Source organism: Arachis hypogaea, chromosome 14, assembly GCF_003086295.3.
Source record: "Arachis hypogaea cultivar Tifrunner chromosome 14, arahy.Tifrunner.gnm2.J5K5, whole genome shotgun sequence".
Taxonomy (NCBI): Eukaryota; Viridiplantae; Streptophyta; class Magnoliopsida; order Fabales; family Fabaceae; genus Arachis; species Arachis hypogaea.
The window spans coordinates 3,905,226-3,922,663 of NC_092049.1; the positions used below are offsets into that span (position 1 = coordinate 3,905,226).

A 17,438-nucleotide genomic window follows, 5' to 3' on the forward strand; every position below is an offset into this window, starting at 1 on the left:
AATGAGATTCAAGAGAATAGAATTTCATCTCTTAAAGGTGATGGTGTAGTCAAACAGACAAAGGGTAAAAGGCCTAAGACTGCCAAAGATACGGTTATGGAAGAAGAAGAAGAAGAAAGTATCCCTCCTCCATCTGCAGCTGGTACATCAACTTCCAACAAGTACTTGGTAAATGGTATTATCAAAGATGTGTTGCAAGAATTTGTAAACCTCACTAAGAACATGATCAACTCTAGCCAACAAGATAGGATACTTGCAATTCAAAATGAAAACTCTTTAAAAAAATCGCAAAGTAAAGTTAAAGTACTTCTCAAATAAATTGAATCATTGGAAGATGACCAAATGATGTCTGAGCATGAAGAAGAATATATTTTGAAAACTGAAGATGAGGGATTTAATGTTTAACTTTTTGTCACTACTGTTGATTCTGAAAATTTGTCTTCTACTGTTTAAATTAGATTACTTTGATACTTTTTAGTTTGTTTTGGATAACTGTAATAGTGACTTTATAGGATTTTAACTTGAACTTATACATTTTTTTATGCCTAACAAAATTTTTGTGCAAGGAATACTACTCCTCCTTGATAACAAAAGGAGGAATGAGTTTGAAGAAAAAAAAATGAATTGTTAGGTTGTTTAGTTCATGAATAATTGGTACTATTGTTCTTTGCATGAACTATTTGTGAATTAGCTGGTGCTAATTGATTAAGGTTGTTATTTTAAAAATATTGATTGATTACAGCTCTAATTTTTTACTTATGATTGGTTGATGCTAATAGGTTGTAATTTTTTTTCGAAAAACAAGTTATTGGGCTGGCTAAAAAAAAAATTATTGGTTGAATTTTTTTGATAATTAGATTTGCTTGTGAGCATTTTTTCCATGAAAATTGTTTGAATAATTATCACAGATTAAAAAAAAAGCTCACATTTAAGGAGAGCCAACAGAATAAAAGAAAGGGGGAGTTCAAACTTAAAGATTGTATCATTAAAGGAAAGTTCATTAAACTCTTTTTATTTTTTTGTTTATAATTTATTTTATAATGTTTATCATTAAAGAGGAAATTGTTGAGTTTAAAAAATAATAAATTAATTGATAATAATTAAATATTATTATTGTGTTAAAAATTCAATTATGTGAGTGATTATTTGTAAATTGTGTAGAAAATAATAGAAAACAATATAGGCTGTATATTAAGCTTCAGACCCATAAGTTTCAAGGGAATAGTTGCAGATCACTAATCATACTAATACTTTTTCATCAGAATAAAAAATAAACTTAAGGTCAAATTGTTGATCCAAGCCCAAGACCATATCACACTCTTATGGCTCAAGAAAATGGTTGCTAACTAAAAAATGAAATTTCATTTCTATTTGAACCAAATCAAAGTCACCGAACCAATTCTATCTCTTTTTTCTTCTCTCCTCTCTCTCTCATACCCACGTGAAGCATACCAAAAGGAAGCAAAAAAGAAGAAGTCTAATTAGGGTTCAAATCAAAAGAAAAAAAGTGGATTGCCAAAACTAAGCAAGTCAAAAGTTAGGGTTAAGAAGTTCTCAAGTTAGGATCAAATCAAAGAGATAAATTAAAAAATCTTTTCCATCTTAGTGCTTTATTGGTAACTTGTTGAAGATGCTATTCTCCTTCAAGCATCAAACTGAAAAATTTAAGAAAGTAGAGACTATGAAACTCTGTTACAAATTAAGGGTCAAGAATCAAATTTGAAGTCAAAGTTTTGATATACAACTCAGATCCTTGAAAAAGATGAAAGAGAAGCAGCTGGATTTGATTACATGTTTGCTTTAATCACTGTTGATGTCTTCTGCGCTACTGCTGTGACATTGGGAAAGAAGGAAGTCAACTGTTCAAGCCAAGGTTCAAGTTTTAGAAGCTTTAATCCCCTATTAAAGGGGTAAATGGCCAAAGATTGATTCAAAGAGTGAGCACATAAGTTTGGGTCTTCATAACTTTCAATCTAACTCTTCTTCTCCTTCAGAGTTTTACATTGAATTTTCTGTTTTTTAGTGTTCATCTTTTCTTTTTTTTTTTTTTTAATAGAAAAAGGCATTATGTGAGGAATCAGTAAAAGCCATTAAGAAAAAAGACAAAGAGAGTTATTAGAAAAAGCCAGAAAATTATGTCAAAGCTCTTTTGTATATTTTTTTGTTTTGTACACATGATTCTGAGGGGATTTCTTTGCTAAGTTGGATGAGCACTTAGTGGTTGAAAATATAGAGAGTGGACTTAGTCAATTCTAACTTAGATAGAAACTAGGTTTGTCCCAGATAAGATTGGGTTGAATCCTAAAGAAATTGGTATTTGAGATTTTTGTGAAAGATAATGAAAATTCTTCCATTATTGTAAGAAAGAATGGATATAGGTCACATTGCATATGGTGGCTAAACTAGGATACATGGCTGTGATTTTCTTTTTTCTACTCTTCTTCTGTTTCACTTCGATAAGAAACAAAATAAAAGTCTCATGCATTATATATTTTTCAGAAGTCGCAGTTATCCAAAAATAACTAGTTATTCTATTCCTGAACGCATTTTCAAGAGACAAAATCAAATTGTCTCTTGAATTTTAACTTAGACGCATCAGCAACTAAGTTTTTATTCCAGTCAAAAGCAAAAAGCAAAATGAGATTAAAAAAGAGGTTATAAATTCAACCCCTCTTCTCTAAGTCATTCACAAACCTTCACATATTGTTATTCTTATTCTTATTGGTAATATCACTCTCTACATGTATACATGATTTTTTCTATCTTATATATTTGTATAATTTATAGAAAAGGAGTGATATTTTTAAAATTAGAATGAGAATATCCATTCTTTAATATCAGATTTAAAAAAAATTAAATTTATTATTTTTATTTTTTAAATTGGTTTAATAATTACGGTTCAACTTATAAAGTACGGACACTTTGCTGAGTTGTTGTGTTCGCATATCGGACCTATTTCGGATACGATACTCATCGGCACTCGTTCGACATGCGTGTCTGCCGTGTCCAACCATATCTTAATAAAAAATAAAAAAATTATCTTCTTAGACACACATAAATACCATCACGTGCAGCGCATCTAGTCTTATTTTTAATATGTATTTCTGAAATAAATTTAGAAATAATATATATTATTATTTATTAAAATAAAAAATATTTTAAATATTTTATATAATTAAAATAAGATATTAACAATAATTAAAAAATTAATTTTATATTTTAATATTAATAAAATATCAAAATATTATTAAATTTATCTGAAAAATACTTTATATTATATATATATATATAAGTGTTATAATATTTTAAAATTTGTGTGTCGAAGTATCTTATGTCTATGTGTGTCCCATGTATCACAGGATTCAACTAACTAAACTATTAAAAATACATTTGGTTTGTATTTTTATTTTCAATATTTTTTAATTTTTATTTTTAAAATTTTATAAAAAAAGAAAAATAATAACAACAATAAATCTTATTTTTTATTTTCACCTCCTATTTTGTTATTTCCTTTCTATAATTAAAAAAAAAAAAAAAAACTAAAAATGAAAACTTAAACTAAACCCAAATAAAATCTTTCTGAATCAGCTTCTCTACCAGATTATTAACCCAAAAGAACCACAAAACGTATCAAAGCCCAAAAGAAATCTCGTCTCTCTTCGCCTTCGCCATCTTCTGCTTCTGTCAGCCGCTGCTTCAGCTCTTGCCGGCGCCGCCACCCTTCTCCGATTCGCCGCCCCCTCTTCTCGTTGCTTCTTGAGTCCGCTTGCTCTCGCGGCTCCCATCCTCCGCTTCTTCTCCGCTGCAAGGTGCAGTGCTACTGCTCTCATTTCTTTTAAGCTAATTAGCTTTTCAGTCTTTTTTATCTTGTACCCTTTCTTCTCCGGTCAATTCATATTGTATCGTTTGAGGGTGATTGCAATTGCAGAAGATGATCGGTGTGGGAAAGATAAAGCAGTATACTAATGTCCTTGACAAGCCTCTCACCAAGGGCAAGCAAGAGGTTAGTTAGGTTTAGGTTTCCCTTCACTTGAAATCCATCCATTTCTCTGAGATCTCGCATTTCAATGCTATTATTTTCTACAGGAATGTCAGCGGAAGATTGAAATCTTTTAGTCAATCATAGATTATTATGGTTCTCACTGACTTCTGAGTCTGTTGATGTGTTTATTTCTTGGAATAATTTGATGCATTCGGTGCAGGTTAGTCTGAGTGCATTTGCGTTCTTGTTCTCTGAGCTTGTCCAGTACAACCAAACTCAGGTTGACAACATTGGCGAGCTTGAACGAAGGTGAAGAAAATACCAACTTGATCTTGTGTTTATGATGAGTAAACTGCTCTGTTATTAAGATATATCGCTTTTCTAGATACAAGGGACTGAATATTTAATGTTACATTTAATTATCTTTCGACGATGATTTCTTTGATGCGTATGGGAGTAGAAAGTGTGAGAGATCAAAATATGAGGCAGTAGCATGGCATGGCAAAGAAACTTCCATTACACATGTTTGGACATTTACTAATAGGAGGGGAAGGAGTACAATGAAGGACACTCAAACCCATATCAGCCATCCACAGATTTGGGGTTGAGGAGGGAGGAGGGAGGAGGGGACACTAGAACTTTTGGTCATCTATTTTTTTATTTATTTCTTTATTTTGCTATTTTACCCTTAAATTTTCTAAAGCACAATTACATGAGAAAAAGCACACCAACAACTAGGAAAAAAAGTATAACTATTTCCATTCTATTCGCTTACACTGTGTAGCTCCCAAACAAAAGTCTTAAACCATCTTTTCCTTTCGTCTTAAACTCCCAAACAATATAATAAGTTAATAACATACAACTAACCACTCCCTTCCACACTTTTCTGTTCTATTTATATTATTAACCAATACCTTCCATCCTCTTTTAAACTCCCAAACTTACCCTTATGTGTAGTGTTGAGGGATAATGTTTCTAGATTATAGGAACCAGAGATTGACCTGGCTTTAAAAATACCATTGTTCTGATGATTTGCTTTTATTATGTTTTGAAATCAATATAAAGTATGCTGATATTTATCAATGTTAAATGCACTAGACTGGAGGATGCTGGATATGCAGTAGGGGCCCGAGTTCTAGAGCTGCTTTGCCACAGGGATAAGGTAAATCTGCTATCATAATTCTCTGCAAAATCTTAGTTAACTTATCTGATTTGGAACAATTATTTGACACTGGACGCTGACATATGGAAAGAGTCGATTCCTATCTTTGAAGGATTATTATGTCTATTGGCTAAAATGTCCATAGATAAAACTATCATTTTATGCTGCATTCTGATCCTTGAGCTTTGTTGCTGGAGTCTTCAGTCTTGTACTTGTAAGCAAATTTGTTTCTATCAATATTTCTGACAGATTTGATTGCTTAAACTTGAAAGAATAAAAGGACGCGTATTTTTGCGAATCTTTAAAATATATAGAGTTCTTGATGTTCATATACATATTAGATTCTTCTATTTGTATATTCTACTTGATTATGATTTGATATCTACTTCTAGTCTACGTCTAGTATATATAATGGGGATTGAGGAGGGGTTTGGTGCAAAGATTTTTGTTCCTAAAATATCCTTCTGAAAAACATTTTCTGCTATGTATAGAATTTGAACCCAAACTTCTTTGGTTAGGATGTTAGATACTTACCATCTTGACTAATCTCAATTTTGTAACAATTTTATATATTTAATAATTAAAACGATGGACGTGCCTATTAATACACTTGTTAATATAATGTGTTACTGACAAGATCAGTGACTCACTGACTTGAGATTATCAGTATTACAATTTGAAATCTTTGCATGAGTCTATATGAGTAGAGTAGTATATTAATAGAAGTACCCTTCCTATGTAATGCTTCTTTGCCACCATCACATTTGACACTACGATTTTGTTTGTCTTGTAACATTCTCTTTATAGTGAGAGAATCTTGAGATGGTCATTATTTATTCAATACTGATTTGTCCTCGAGGAAGGTAGGTTTATTGGATCTATACGTTGTTTTGTTTGTATATATAGGCAATAGACAATTATTTGGGTTTGCCCATGAGCTGGGACATCTATAGTTGAGTTTAGGATGACTGAAATAGCAATAATTTCTGAAACTACAGGGAAATAGAAGGGAGACACGACTGTTAGGAATTCTCTCTTTTGTACACAGTACAGTGTGGAAAGTACTATTCGGAAAGGTTAGTTCCTTCATCAACTTTTTCTTTTATACCCAATATCTAGAACTGTGAAAATATTGTGTAACACAATCTTTTAATGCAAAAATAAAAATAAACTTATGTTGTACAATGGAATAACCTTTCTCATTCTAGTATGGTATGCCCTTCTAGAATCGCAACAAGGTTCTGGGAAATTCTAACTCAAAAGGAATACCAGCATTACCTTCTAAAAACAATTTTATCTTAGCTGTAAAAAATAGGACAGTATAAACTGTTTAGATTTTATGCAAATGTTGTTTTGGTGATTAGTGTTAACAAGCTTGTGAGGCTGTTCAAAGTATTTGAATTTGATCCTTGAGGTTCACTTTGATGATCTGATGTGGTCGTTGCCTCCTTGGGATGAGTACAGCATAACTATTAGTGACAAGTCAAAGACCTTGTAAATGTTGAACAAACATAGATATCATGTTGTCATTTCATAATCAGTTGGACATGGTTTTGAGATTCTCATTGTATTTGAGCAAAAAATCCATAGATCGCCCCACACTTTTTATTCATCAATGTTTTCCTTGCGTCTGTTTTCATTTGTTGAATAGTAACTTCAAGATGTGTTGTTAATAGCCAATACAACAAATGCAAATACAAAATGCTTGAACTGTGAGAATTATTCAATATGAAGACATGTATATAGAGTAGGTATAAATGAAGGTTAAAATTCAATAAACCACCATGAAGTAATATTCATTTGCACCCCATTCCCTTCTCTTTGAACTCTTTCTTCCTCTCTATCCCATGTTAAACTCATCAATACAGCTTTTTGCGCCAACAAAAGTGTTTATAATTTTGAATGTTGCCCTACCAATGTGTGCATAAAACCGCCTTGGAGGAATTCAATATATGGTTGGCTGGCTGCCTTTTCTACTCAAGACCCATGGCTGCGTGGGGTTTCATGTGTTTTGGCCCTCCATCATTTATGTAAGAGTAGAAATGAATGGATCATTAGTGCCCTCTATGTAATGATCAAGAACTTATTTTTAATTTTGTGGAGATAATGCAAAGCAAACATTTTCACTAATTTGTGTTCTGTTCTGGTTTCCTATGGATTAGGTCAATTAGCAATTATCTAAATTATTACCATCTTATTACTCTCTTTTTTCCTCCTTTTTTTAGGTAGCAGACTCTCTGGAAAAAGGAACTGAACATGAAGATGAATACATGATCAGTGAAAAGGAGCTCCTAGTAAACAGGTGACAGAATTTGTTAGCATCAACAAACGTCTTATTACACAGTAATTACATACTTGCTTTTTGAACATAAATAACAATGACCTAATGGATCATCTATTGCTTATAGATTCATTTCTATTCCAAAGGATATGGGAACGTTTAATTGTGGAGCGTTTGTTGCTGGAATAGTACGGGTATGTGCATCTTTTACCTTCAACCTGTTTTATGATTTTTCTTGTGCAGCATTAAACTGTGATTTGTTTTGTTTCATTCATCCATATAGGGTGTTCTGGACGGTGCCGGGTTTCCAGCTGTTGTAACTGCTCATTTTGTGCCTGTGGAAGGCCAACAACGACCTAGGACAACCATTTTGATAAAATTTGCTGAAGAGGTAAAGTTGCCATTGAATTTGCTTTCAAATCTGCCATTGCACATCCATTCTTTTCTCAAGTCCTAATCAAACAATCGACATCCTGGTCCTCTTCTTTTCTTTTCTTTTCTTTTCTTTTTCTCATTTTTTATTTGGAGCTCTCTCGATCCTCTTGAAACCAGATTAGTTTGTTTCTGTCCTGCAGGTGTTGCATAGAGAAGCAAGATTAGGCTGATGTTTTTACTGAAGATTTTCAGTTAAGATATTTTTAATGAGTATTGTACATCTCATTATAGGAAGATTTGGAACTTTCACCTCTACATGTGAGAAAATAATCCAGAAATTTACATGATTCTATTCTATCCTATTGGTATTGTGTGTCGAAAATTAAATTTAATGTTGAAAAACTGTTCTCGTGCTTCATATGAATTTCAACATTTCCAGGTCTTGCCTCTGGTGGTATTTGGATTGAGTAAGTATAAAACACCACAAATTGTAGCTTTGATTTGTTAGAAACAATTGGAATGAAAATGCCAAGTCATGCTGTTTGGGCATCACTGATGTTTTCTGCTCACCGCACAATATTTTTGTTTTTTATTTTTATTTTTTATTTTTCTCTCTCTCGGTTAATAACAAAAAGGTTGATACATGAAATCAAGTGGATCAGTTCAAAAGAAATAAAATACCAGAAACACACACCAAGGGACATAGAACAAACACTTGATTTCATACTATCAATAACCTCACAGCTCAAAGTAAAATAAATAAATAAGGATAAAGTTTCTCTAATAACCACAGTGATTTACAATCAATAAATTTCAGTATGAAATATATTTGGTGAAAATATCTATTTTACTCTTCCTAATTAAAAAACTTTGTGCTTTCTCTCTATCTCTTTTATCTTTCCTTCCAAGTGTTCATTTTCCTGTTGCCTTCCACTCCTGCTCTCTATATCCCTCTCCTTCCACCTCCTCCTCCTCTCTAGTGGTGGGAAATATCTAATACTATCCGAAGGTTGAGGTTAGGGTCTTTGGGTTATGTAATCTCTAATTCAATTACAACTATTTCTTTTCGTCATTGTATACTATTCCAAACTTTTAAATTCCACCGAGTCATCCTGTGCACGACCTGTGGTAAAGTCAATAGATTGCTGGATGCATAAGATATGCATAAGATAGGATTCAAATCTTTGACACTTGTTTAAGTGGACAAGTGAGTTGACTATTCGGCCAACCCAAATTGTTCCCGGAGTTGACATTTAACCCCTAAAAGACCACCTCATGTGACTTACCATGTCCCGTGCAATATACAGATAGAATCAGAGACATGATAATCAAACTTCACAGACCACAGCATCACCTGAGAAGTTTGAATACATACAAGCATCTACATTTGGTTACAAACATTGTATTTGACCATTACAAATTATGATTCCAAGTTACAAATTATGAGGTTGATAATTTTTCTTTATTTTTCTTCATCCATCCATCACCGATACATGAAATGACCTCTAGTAAAGTAACAATATCCTTCCAATATAGTTATATACTTGTTCTTATTCAGATTTGCATTTAATTTTCTCAACTGCATACAAGCATATGTTTCTGGTTACAAATATCAGTTTTAGTGTTCATGATTTTTTTTTTTTTTTTGATAAGTGGAGCACTCACTAAAGCCATGAGGCAGTGAGAAGACATTACAGACCACACGACAGCAAACAAAACTATGCAACACACAGCAACAAGCATTACAATGCTGATACTGTTTCTCACATTCCATAATAAAGGAAACTAAAAAAAGCATCAATAAACAACAATGCTGGTCACCTTGGAACATGATTTATAACTTATATAGAATACTTCTAATAGGAGGCAATGTATGTATGCAATTATTTATACTTGAGTATGAAGTTATTCTTTTCATATTGTTGTTAGCATAATCATGACATAATAGTAAATATAAAAATAGCAGCTGTTAGTGGTTGTATTTATATCTGATATTATAATTCTTTATATGAACTTATATTATTCGTATCTTGTACTGTATTATTTTTAGTAGTTGTATTTTGAGTGGGATCCGATAGAGCGAAAATCTACTCCTATCCATCACCTGTCATTCCTACTAAAAAAACAACTTTGATATTAGGTAAACCCATACAGATTCAAACATTTTTTTTCTTATAGAACTATAATCTATTAACACTGTTCTACTGAGCATGGCCATTTGTTTTACTTGACTTTTTATTTCATTGTTAACAATAAATAAACTAACATTTTTCGAGTTTTGTTTCACAATCTTAATTTAAAAGGTAGAAATGACTCCTCTTATAGATGTCTCAATATCTCAATTGTAGCTTTGATGTAAATTAAAGAAACAAAAGTGATAGTCACAAAAAATATGTAAAGTACCGGAGAAAAAAATAAAATAAAGAAATTAAAAGATAAAAAAATAAGAAGGTGCAAAAAAAGAATTAAAAAGTAAATAATTTTAATTAAAAATATAAAAATATGGTACAAGAGTTTGATTTCAGATTTCAAAAAAATTATTTAAAATTTTCAATTTTACTATGTATGCTGAACTGAGAGTGTATTTGGATTTCGAAAATTTTTTTTAAGAAAAATAATATGATTATATTATGTCTAAATTTCTATTTATAGGCTAGTTTAATGTCTAATTGATAGTTATTCTAAAAATTGTGTGAATTTTCAAACAACGATCAAGTAATTGTTTTCGCCTTTTGTCTTTTGTCTTAGATAAAAATTTAGGTGCAGCTAACTTCATGTGAAGTTGATAGTTGAGAGTCATTAAATAATTTGATAAATTTAACTAAATTATTATCTAACAACTCTTATTTATCAACTTCACATGAAGTTAATTACACCAAAATTTCTACCTTTATCTTAACACCTCATTTTTTATCGGCAACAATAGTAAATTATACTCCTGGAAATACGTTGTACTAAACAAATTTTGTCAATTATTTTATACTTACATAGTTACATTAGTATAACTCAAATTGATCCATGAAAATTAAAATATTATAGCAAAAATCAACCGAAATTTTAAAACATATTTATTTTATTAAATATTTTTTTAAAGAATTATACTTTTGCCTAACAATGTCAATGTGTTAGAGTATAATTCTAAAAATTGGATTGGAGTAATCGGCTCAACCTTAATAAAAATCCAATTTGTAGTGTACCGATTAAAAATCCGGCAAAACCAATCACGTGAAGCCAAATTTTTTATTTTTATTTTATCTTTTTGTAAAAGGAGCTTAAACAAAGTTGTCTACTGCTGAAAAAACAAAAAACCCTAAATCATTACCCACGAAACCTCCCCTACCCTTGGCTGTTGTTGTCGCTTCCATCTTCCTGTCTGACGTCACGGAGTTGCCGTCGCCGTTATCGTTACTCCGTTCGACCTCTCCTCCTTCATTGCTACTCCGTTCAACTCCTGCATCGCCGCCTCTTTCTCTGCCGCCTGCGCGTTGTTTTTACCGTCTCTGCTCGCTCGGGTCACCGGCATCTCTGCCACTCGCCTTTCTGCTCTCCTCTCTGGCCACGTCTTTACTCGCCTCTTCTCTCCGTCTCTGCCCACCCTAGTATGACATTTTGACATTCTCAATTTCCGCATTGAATTTGCTTAATGATTCATGAATTCGATTAGTAATTTATCCTCATTTCTGCCATGTTTTTGTTGAGTTGCTGACTTGCTGTTCAATTGGATTTTTTTGTTTATCCTAATTTCATGAATTTGATTGGTAATTGGAGATTTTCGCTGTTTAATTTGATTGGTAATCTATCCTTAATTTTATTGCCGAGTTGCTGTTTAACTTTTGTGTTGAAAAGTAGACAAAGTATTGTGTGAGAAGTAAAATTTTGAATTTTATTATCATTGAATCAGTGAATTTGGATATTTTGAAATGAGGAATGCTAGGGGGCCAGCAATTTTGGTGTTTTGTAACCATCAATTGGCCATCAATAGTATTGTTAATGGTTTGAGATTACATCTAATGGTGAGAAATCACTCACTTTTGTTTTGATGGTTAAATGCTGGCCAGAAAACACAAAAGTTGCTGGCCCCCTAGACTTTTCCTTTTGGAATTTATATTGGTATATTTTAAATAATTTTATTTTATATTTAATTAAACTGATTTGACCACGGTTCAAACATGGTTGGACCACTGAATCTTGGAACCAATCACTCGGCCGGTTCAGTTCTCGCATCCTTGTGTTAAAGAATAAAGAAAACCTCCAATTTTGTCTTTCTTCAATCTTTCGTAGCATTATTCTTGTGATTAGTGTTGTAACATTTTCCCTCTGTAAATTGGGAAGGTTTGCAAAGCAACAGCAGACCACTTTTTGTAGCAGAAGTTTTGTTAAAAGAGCAGGAGAAGCAGCCAAAAGAACAATGAATATACTCTCAGTTTCACGTAGGTCATTGAATTTTGTTTCGATAAATCAGTTTCGTCAGACACATTTGCTCAGAAGACTTTCTACATGGCAGTTTACTGGTACTTTGGATTTTATCCATTTTTTCTTTTTGCTGATATCAATAGTTGATATTTCTCATTATTTGGATGTTTTCGCGTGTTGGTTCTAATTTTGTGTCTGATTGAGCTTGTGTATCTGTTTGACCATGTGAAAGTCTTGTTGTTTTTAATCCTGATAGTGTGTGACTGTAAATGTTGCTAAACAAATATGATTTTGAGGGATAGATTTTCTTCCCAAAATTATACTTATAGAGTTGGCATGATTTAGTTTTCATGTAAAAGCAGAACCAAATATAAAATTGGTTTATGACATCTCAATATTTTTGAAGCAGTTTATTGTACACATACTTACTGAAAGAGAAAAGCTCTTCACCTCTCTCTCTCTCTCTCTCTCTCTCTCTCTCTCTCTCTCTCTCTCTCTCTCTCTCTCTCTCTGTTGGGGAGGGGGGGTCTCTTCCCACCAGAAGCTTTAAAGTCTCCTTATTTGGTTTTCATAGCATTGATTGTGTGGCTTTACGAGCTGATTTTGACTGGCAAATAGCATTCACTCTTTCTATCAAGTAAAACTGGTAATAAAAAAACTACACCAAGTCAAACAAATTTTGATCTGCAGCAGAAAAAAAACAGTTAAGTTGCTTTTATAAAAAAAAATGGAATCTGGCTTTTAAATTTGGTTTTGGTTTGCTTACAATTTGGTTTGGTTCCAATCAGGAAGGTTTCCATGCACAACCCTAACTTCTTGGATCTGCTTACATTTGACATGTTTTAGACTTAGTTCCTTTAGGCATATTTGGGGCATGAATTGTGAATGTCTTGTTAGTTATTACTTTATTCTCAAGTTTGAAAATGATGGTGATGTAACTATATTATAGAAGTCATCATTATTAATTGTAACCTGCTGATTTATATTGTTGTCTCGCTATCTGGTACAGATTTAGTATTGTGATTCCCAAATTACATCATTATATCGCATGTCATTAGAACCTTTTAAAGGCATGTTTGTTTGCTATTTCGAGAACTAATAATTCCTAAAGATCTAGAAGTATGCATGATCCTGCTTTTAGAATGGATCCTAAACACATCAAATCACAAGATAGCTGTAATAAAGTAAGAGAAAGAACGTACAAATGCTGAAGAGTATGAGAATTTTCTTTTATAATATTTGTGTGTCTACCTAGTCTATGCAAAATAATTATAGTATTGCTGGTACAATGTGCATATTGGAAGGGACAAATTGATGTGCTGTATGAAGGAAGAAGGAATAGAAGTGAAATTAAAGAAAATCTCTGGACATTTCAATTTATAATATGCTCAGCTGAGACCTTCATGCTTGCTTCCTTTATTACAAGGATAGTATTATTTTTGTTGCAAATCTTTGGGGTAAATACAATGCTATTCCTAATGTTTTTTCCGTCCTATTTGCGTTCCAAACGTTTTAAAAGTGACTTTAACTTTCCCACTTAAGTCCACCAAAAATCAATAAAGGAGGGTGTATATCCTTTCAAATTGTCTTTTTTAGGAATTTAGCAAAGAACCTGTTCTTACATAGACATGGGAAGATGGGAAATGGGGAAGAGGACAACAATATCCTCGATCGTTGGAACCAAAATGTTAGGAACAACATTAATACATGCCCTCAATGTTTGGAACCAAGATGATAATTTGCCCTTATACAACATCTCTAGATGTTCAATTTCTTTCTCAGATTTATTTACTTATCTTTGTGAAACCCTTACCGGAGGTTCAAGCAGATAATGGCACTGTTAATCAGCAAACTAATAAGTTAGAGACTCCGGAGGAGTTTGAGGGGCGGATTTTTGGTGATAATCCTGGGAGAAGTTCTTCAGTTGATTCCTTTTTTGAAAAGGTTTCTCGTTGGGGAAAGGCTCAAGATAGATCTAAAGGTGAAAACTCATGGTTGGATGATCTAGAAGAAAGTTTTGACACATTATCTGATGGAATGGATGGAAAACTGAAGAATGCTGCACGATACTTTGAATATGATTCAGACGAAGTCGAAGAAGAAGACTATTCTTTTCGACATGATGCCACCTTTTGGCCTTACACAACGTATGAATTAAGGGTATGTTAAATAAAAATGGCTCATTCCCGCTGCTTATCACTGTTATATTTCCACATTTTGCTTTAACATTCCGACATTCTATGAATTTTTACTTTTATTTTTTATTTTTTTATTTTGGTCTTGGCATTTGCGTTTAAATTAATCTTTGATGTAATGATAAACTAAATTATACACAGATGTTTCATGGAAAAGTATTCCTTGAAGTGTATTTACAATTCTTTTCTGAAATATTGTGTGTTTGTTTCTTTTAGAGGATGTTTGGCTTGTTTCATAAACCTGTTAATTGCAAGTAGACTATACTTACAGCTGATTGCAAATTCCTTTTCAAGTGCACCATGGAATGTCTCCTACTGTTTTCAGCTACAACCGCACATCAAAACCATCATTGCCTCTCTAAACGCGTGAAAGATTTGAAACATAACAAATAAAATATATTATATAGTAGCTGTAGTACTAGTTTCCATAAAAAAGAAAATCTGTCGAAAAATTAATTGCACCAAACAAATGAAAGTATGGCAACCTCTTATGTGGCCCGATCAAAGACAGAACTCGGGTGGGTGATCAGAGTTATCTACATTGTAGGTACCAGTTGGAAAAGCAGGGGAGATTTCTTTTAACTAGAAAAAGGCACTGTAATTATAATCAACCCTTGTTTTTACTAATACTTCTCATGAAAGAGACAAAATCTATATTGCATTGGCATGTTTAATATTTCCGGTGGCTGGAGAGAATCACTAATGCCACTCCCTTCTTTTCCTTTCTAAGATTTTTGTGATAATATTGATCATTTTGGTCTGTTGCATGGTGACTGATAGCTGTTGTTTGCTTAGTTGTTTTTTAGAGTTCCCTTTTTTTTATTTGCAGTTTATCTTTGTTGAAGATTTCTTACCTCCAGCCTGTTGTATTGATTTGCCTTCCTGTCCCTTCTAAAATCTTCAGTAAAAAAATAATAATAAAAACTTAACTACATTTTTTTTGCATGGAAGGATTTAAATTACATGAAATAACATAGGGTCATTCAGATTTCAGATTGAGCCTCAGGCATAGTAGCCAATGTTAAATTCGTAGCTTACCTCCTGTGTGACTCCATTAACTGCTATGCTTCCTTTATACCTGTGATATTTGCAACCTTTTTTGGTTTTCATTTGTACCAAGTGTATCATAATGGAGTTCTGATTTGTACAATTTCTTTCTTTTTCAGGATCTTGACTTTACAAAACCTGGCGTACGCAAACCCAAACCGAGGGATGAATTCCAAATAACCACGAAAGAAGTTCTTAGTCAGGCAGATTTCAGGGTTAGCACTTATGAACTCTGTTGTAGTAGTTCCATTATGAGAGCAAGTCTGTATCATCGGTTTAATTTCCCTGCCATTCCAATTGCTATGGCTATGTGAAAATTACCTCATGCAACTGTGTTGAAAACTTAAAATATACATCCATCATTGCTGATCCATGTGGTTAACTTAGTAAAACACAAATAAAGATAAAACTCTTGCTATTCGTTTATGGTTTGTTAGCAGACTTGACTAGACGGACAAGGTTTAGTTAATGTTGTGAGTGGTTTGATGCAGATGTTTAAGGCATAGGTTATACTAGCATAATGAAAAAAAAAGCTGCACTAGAGTTACAAAGTATTAGCTTGTTAACATTTTTGTTCATCTTCTCAAGATTGTTGAAATGGTGCCAATGAGTCAACTATGATACTGTCTTAGCCTTTGCCATGTTTTTGTTTTATGACAAAGAAATGACTTGCAGATGTTATTTATATTCAGTTGATTTAATAGATGCAATGAAGTTTACATAGTGTGAATTTTAATAGCCAGTTTGATGTGAATTTAAATGGAAGTGTAAAAAGTTCGGCTTACATTTTTCATTGGCAACTCATACCTAATAATTTTTTCGTTGTCCCTCATGTTAATACTAAATTAATCATCATGAAGTTTTGGGTAATTCTACTTTACTGATGTGAAGGCAGATGAAGGTAAGGGAATATTTGTGACAATCTGTGCAGCAACTTTATCTTTTTGCTTCATTCTTGCTAATGAGGATCCATTGCTAATGTATGAGATCTCTGGTACTGCTATTCTTGGAATGACTCTTGATAGATTTAATGTTTTATATGCAGAATGTTAGTTTCCTAGCAAACTTCATAACAGAGGCAGGAATAATTATTAAGAGAAGCAAGGTCTCTCTCTCTCTCTCTCTCTCTCTCTCTCTCTCTCTCTCTTGTCAGGTGTATTTGAATTGTGAGATCTTACCATCCATTTCTTGATGTCTTTGAGTAGACTGGCATTAGTGCAAAGGCTCAAAGGAAGGTTGCTAGAGAGATTAAAACTGCTCGTGCTTTTGGCTTGATGCCTTTTACAACAATGGGTACAAAGGCATTTATTTCTGGGAGAACCATGGAGAATGTTGATGATGACTTTGCATATGAGACTTTTGGTAGAAAAATGCATGCCAATCCTGCTATGGAAGATGACTACTCACGAGAGCGTAGATAAAGATGTGTGTTCTGTGGGGGTTCAGGTAGCTTGCATCTAATCTACATTTTGTGCTTTTTGATGTTCCTCTCCTGCTTAGAGACCTGAAATTGATTGAACTTCAATTCGCAGCAAGAGCTTTGATTACTAAGGTGTGTATGCGTAGTTTATGCTAGTATAAATCTTGAAGCTACATGGTCTTATTTCCTTGGTAGTATCATCATACCGCCCGGGTTGGAGGCGTAGAAATTTATCCTTTATGCAGATTTCTTTCAATGTATCTGGATAAATAAGTCCTACTTAATTTTATTATACGACATTAAGTTCTCAAAAAATATCATTATAATTTATAAGAGAAATTAGTTTTGCTTTGAAACGCCACGTTTTTTTTTACTTATCACAAAATAACCTTGGCCCCATGATTTTGAAAACTCGGTCGAATTGAAAATCGATGACTTAAGTGGTTCGGTTTGTAAAGGAAATCGTCCAATTCTAAAATTGGAATTGAACCGGTGAATCGGACGAGAATCACCATTACTTCTACTGCCACCATTGGCTTTTGAGGAACTCATTAGGCATGAAC

The 17,438-nt window shown here is 32.8% G+C and overlaps 2 protein-coding genes across 2 annotated transcripts; both read left to right on the plus strand.

Annotated features, from left to right (window-relative positions):
- The first annotated feature begins 3,554 nt into the window (after nt 1-3,554).
- LOC112741010 (uncharacterized) lies at nt 3,555-8,352 on the plus strand. The gene is made up of 9 exons (XM_025789795.3): nt 3,555-3,809; nt 3,929-4,003; nt 4,203-4,291; nt 5,081-5,144; nt 6,143-6,220; nt 7,370-7,446; nt 7,553-7,619; nt 7,709-7,816; nt 8,001-8,352. Exons 2-9 carry the CDS (start codon nt 3,932-3,934, stop codon nt 8,028-8,030), a joined length of 585 nt encoding a protein of 194 aa, XP_025645580.1. The 5' UTR covers nt 3,555-3,809; nt 3,929-3,931; the 3' UTR covers nt 8,031-8,352.
- Nucleotides 8,353-10,961: 2,609 nt separating this feature from the next.
- LOC112741011 (uncharacterized) lies at nt 10,962-17,231 on the plus strand. The gene is made up of 6 exons (XM_025789796.3): nt 10,962-11,399; nt 12,133-12,311; nt 14,042-14,373; nt 15,575-15,670; nt 16,501-16,560; nt 16,661-17,231. The coding sequence occupies exons 2-6, from the start codon at nt 12,209-12,211 to the stop codon at nt 16,874-16,876; spliced, it is 807 nt and encodes a 268-aa protein (XP_025645581.1). The 5' UTR covers nt 10,962-11,399; nt 12,133-12,208; the 3' UTR covers nt 16,877-17,231.
- Nucleotides 17,232-17,438: the final 207 nt, after the last annotated feature.

What these genes read in the sequence shown, in the direction of transcription:
- LOC112741010 (XM_025789795.3), top strand. Translation starts at nt 3,932, where the DNA reads ATGATCGGTGTGGGAAAGATAAAGCAGTATACTAATGTCCTTGACAAG. An exon ending in AAGGAGCTCCTAGTAAACAG is followed by an intron (nt 7,447 to 7,552) that starts GTGACAGAATTT and finishes TATTGCTTATAG; the next exon opens with ATTCATTTCTATTCCAAAGG. An exon ending in TTGTTGCTGGAATAGTACGG is followed by an intron (nt 7,620 to 7,708) that starts GTATGTGCATCT and finishes TCATCCATATAG; the next exon opens with GGTGTTCTGGACGGTGCCGG.
- LOC112741011 (XM_025789796.3), top strand. Translation starts at nt 12,209, where the DNA reads ATGAATATACTCTCAGTTTCACGTAGGTCATTGAATTTTGTTTCGATA. An exon ending in TTCTACATGGCAGTTTACTG is followed by an intron (nt 12,312 to 14,041) that starts GTACTTTGGATT and finishes AGGTTCAAGCAG; the next exon opens with ATAATGGCACTGTTAATCAG. An exon ending in ACACAACGTATGAATTAAGG is followed by an intron (nt 14,374 to 15,574) that starts GTATGTTAAATA and finishes TTTCTTTTTCAG; the next exon opens with GATCTTGACTTTACAAAACC.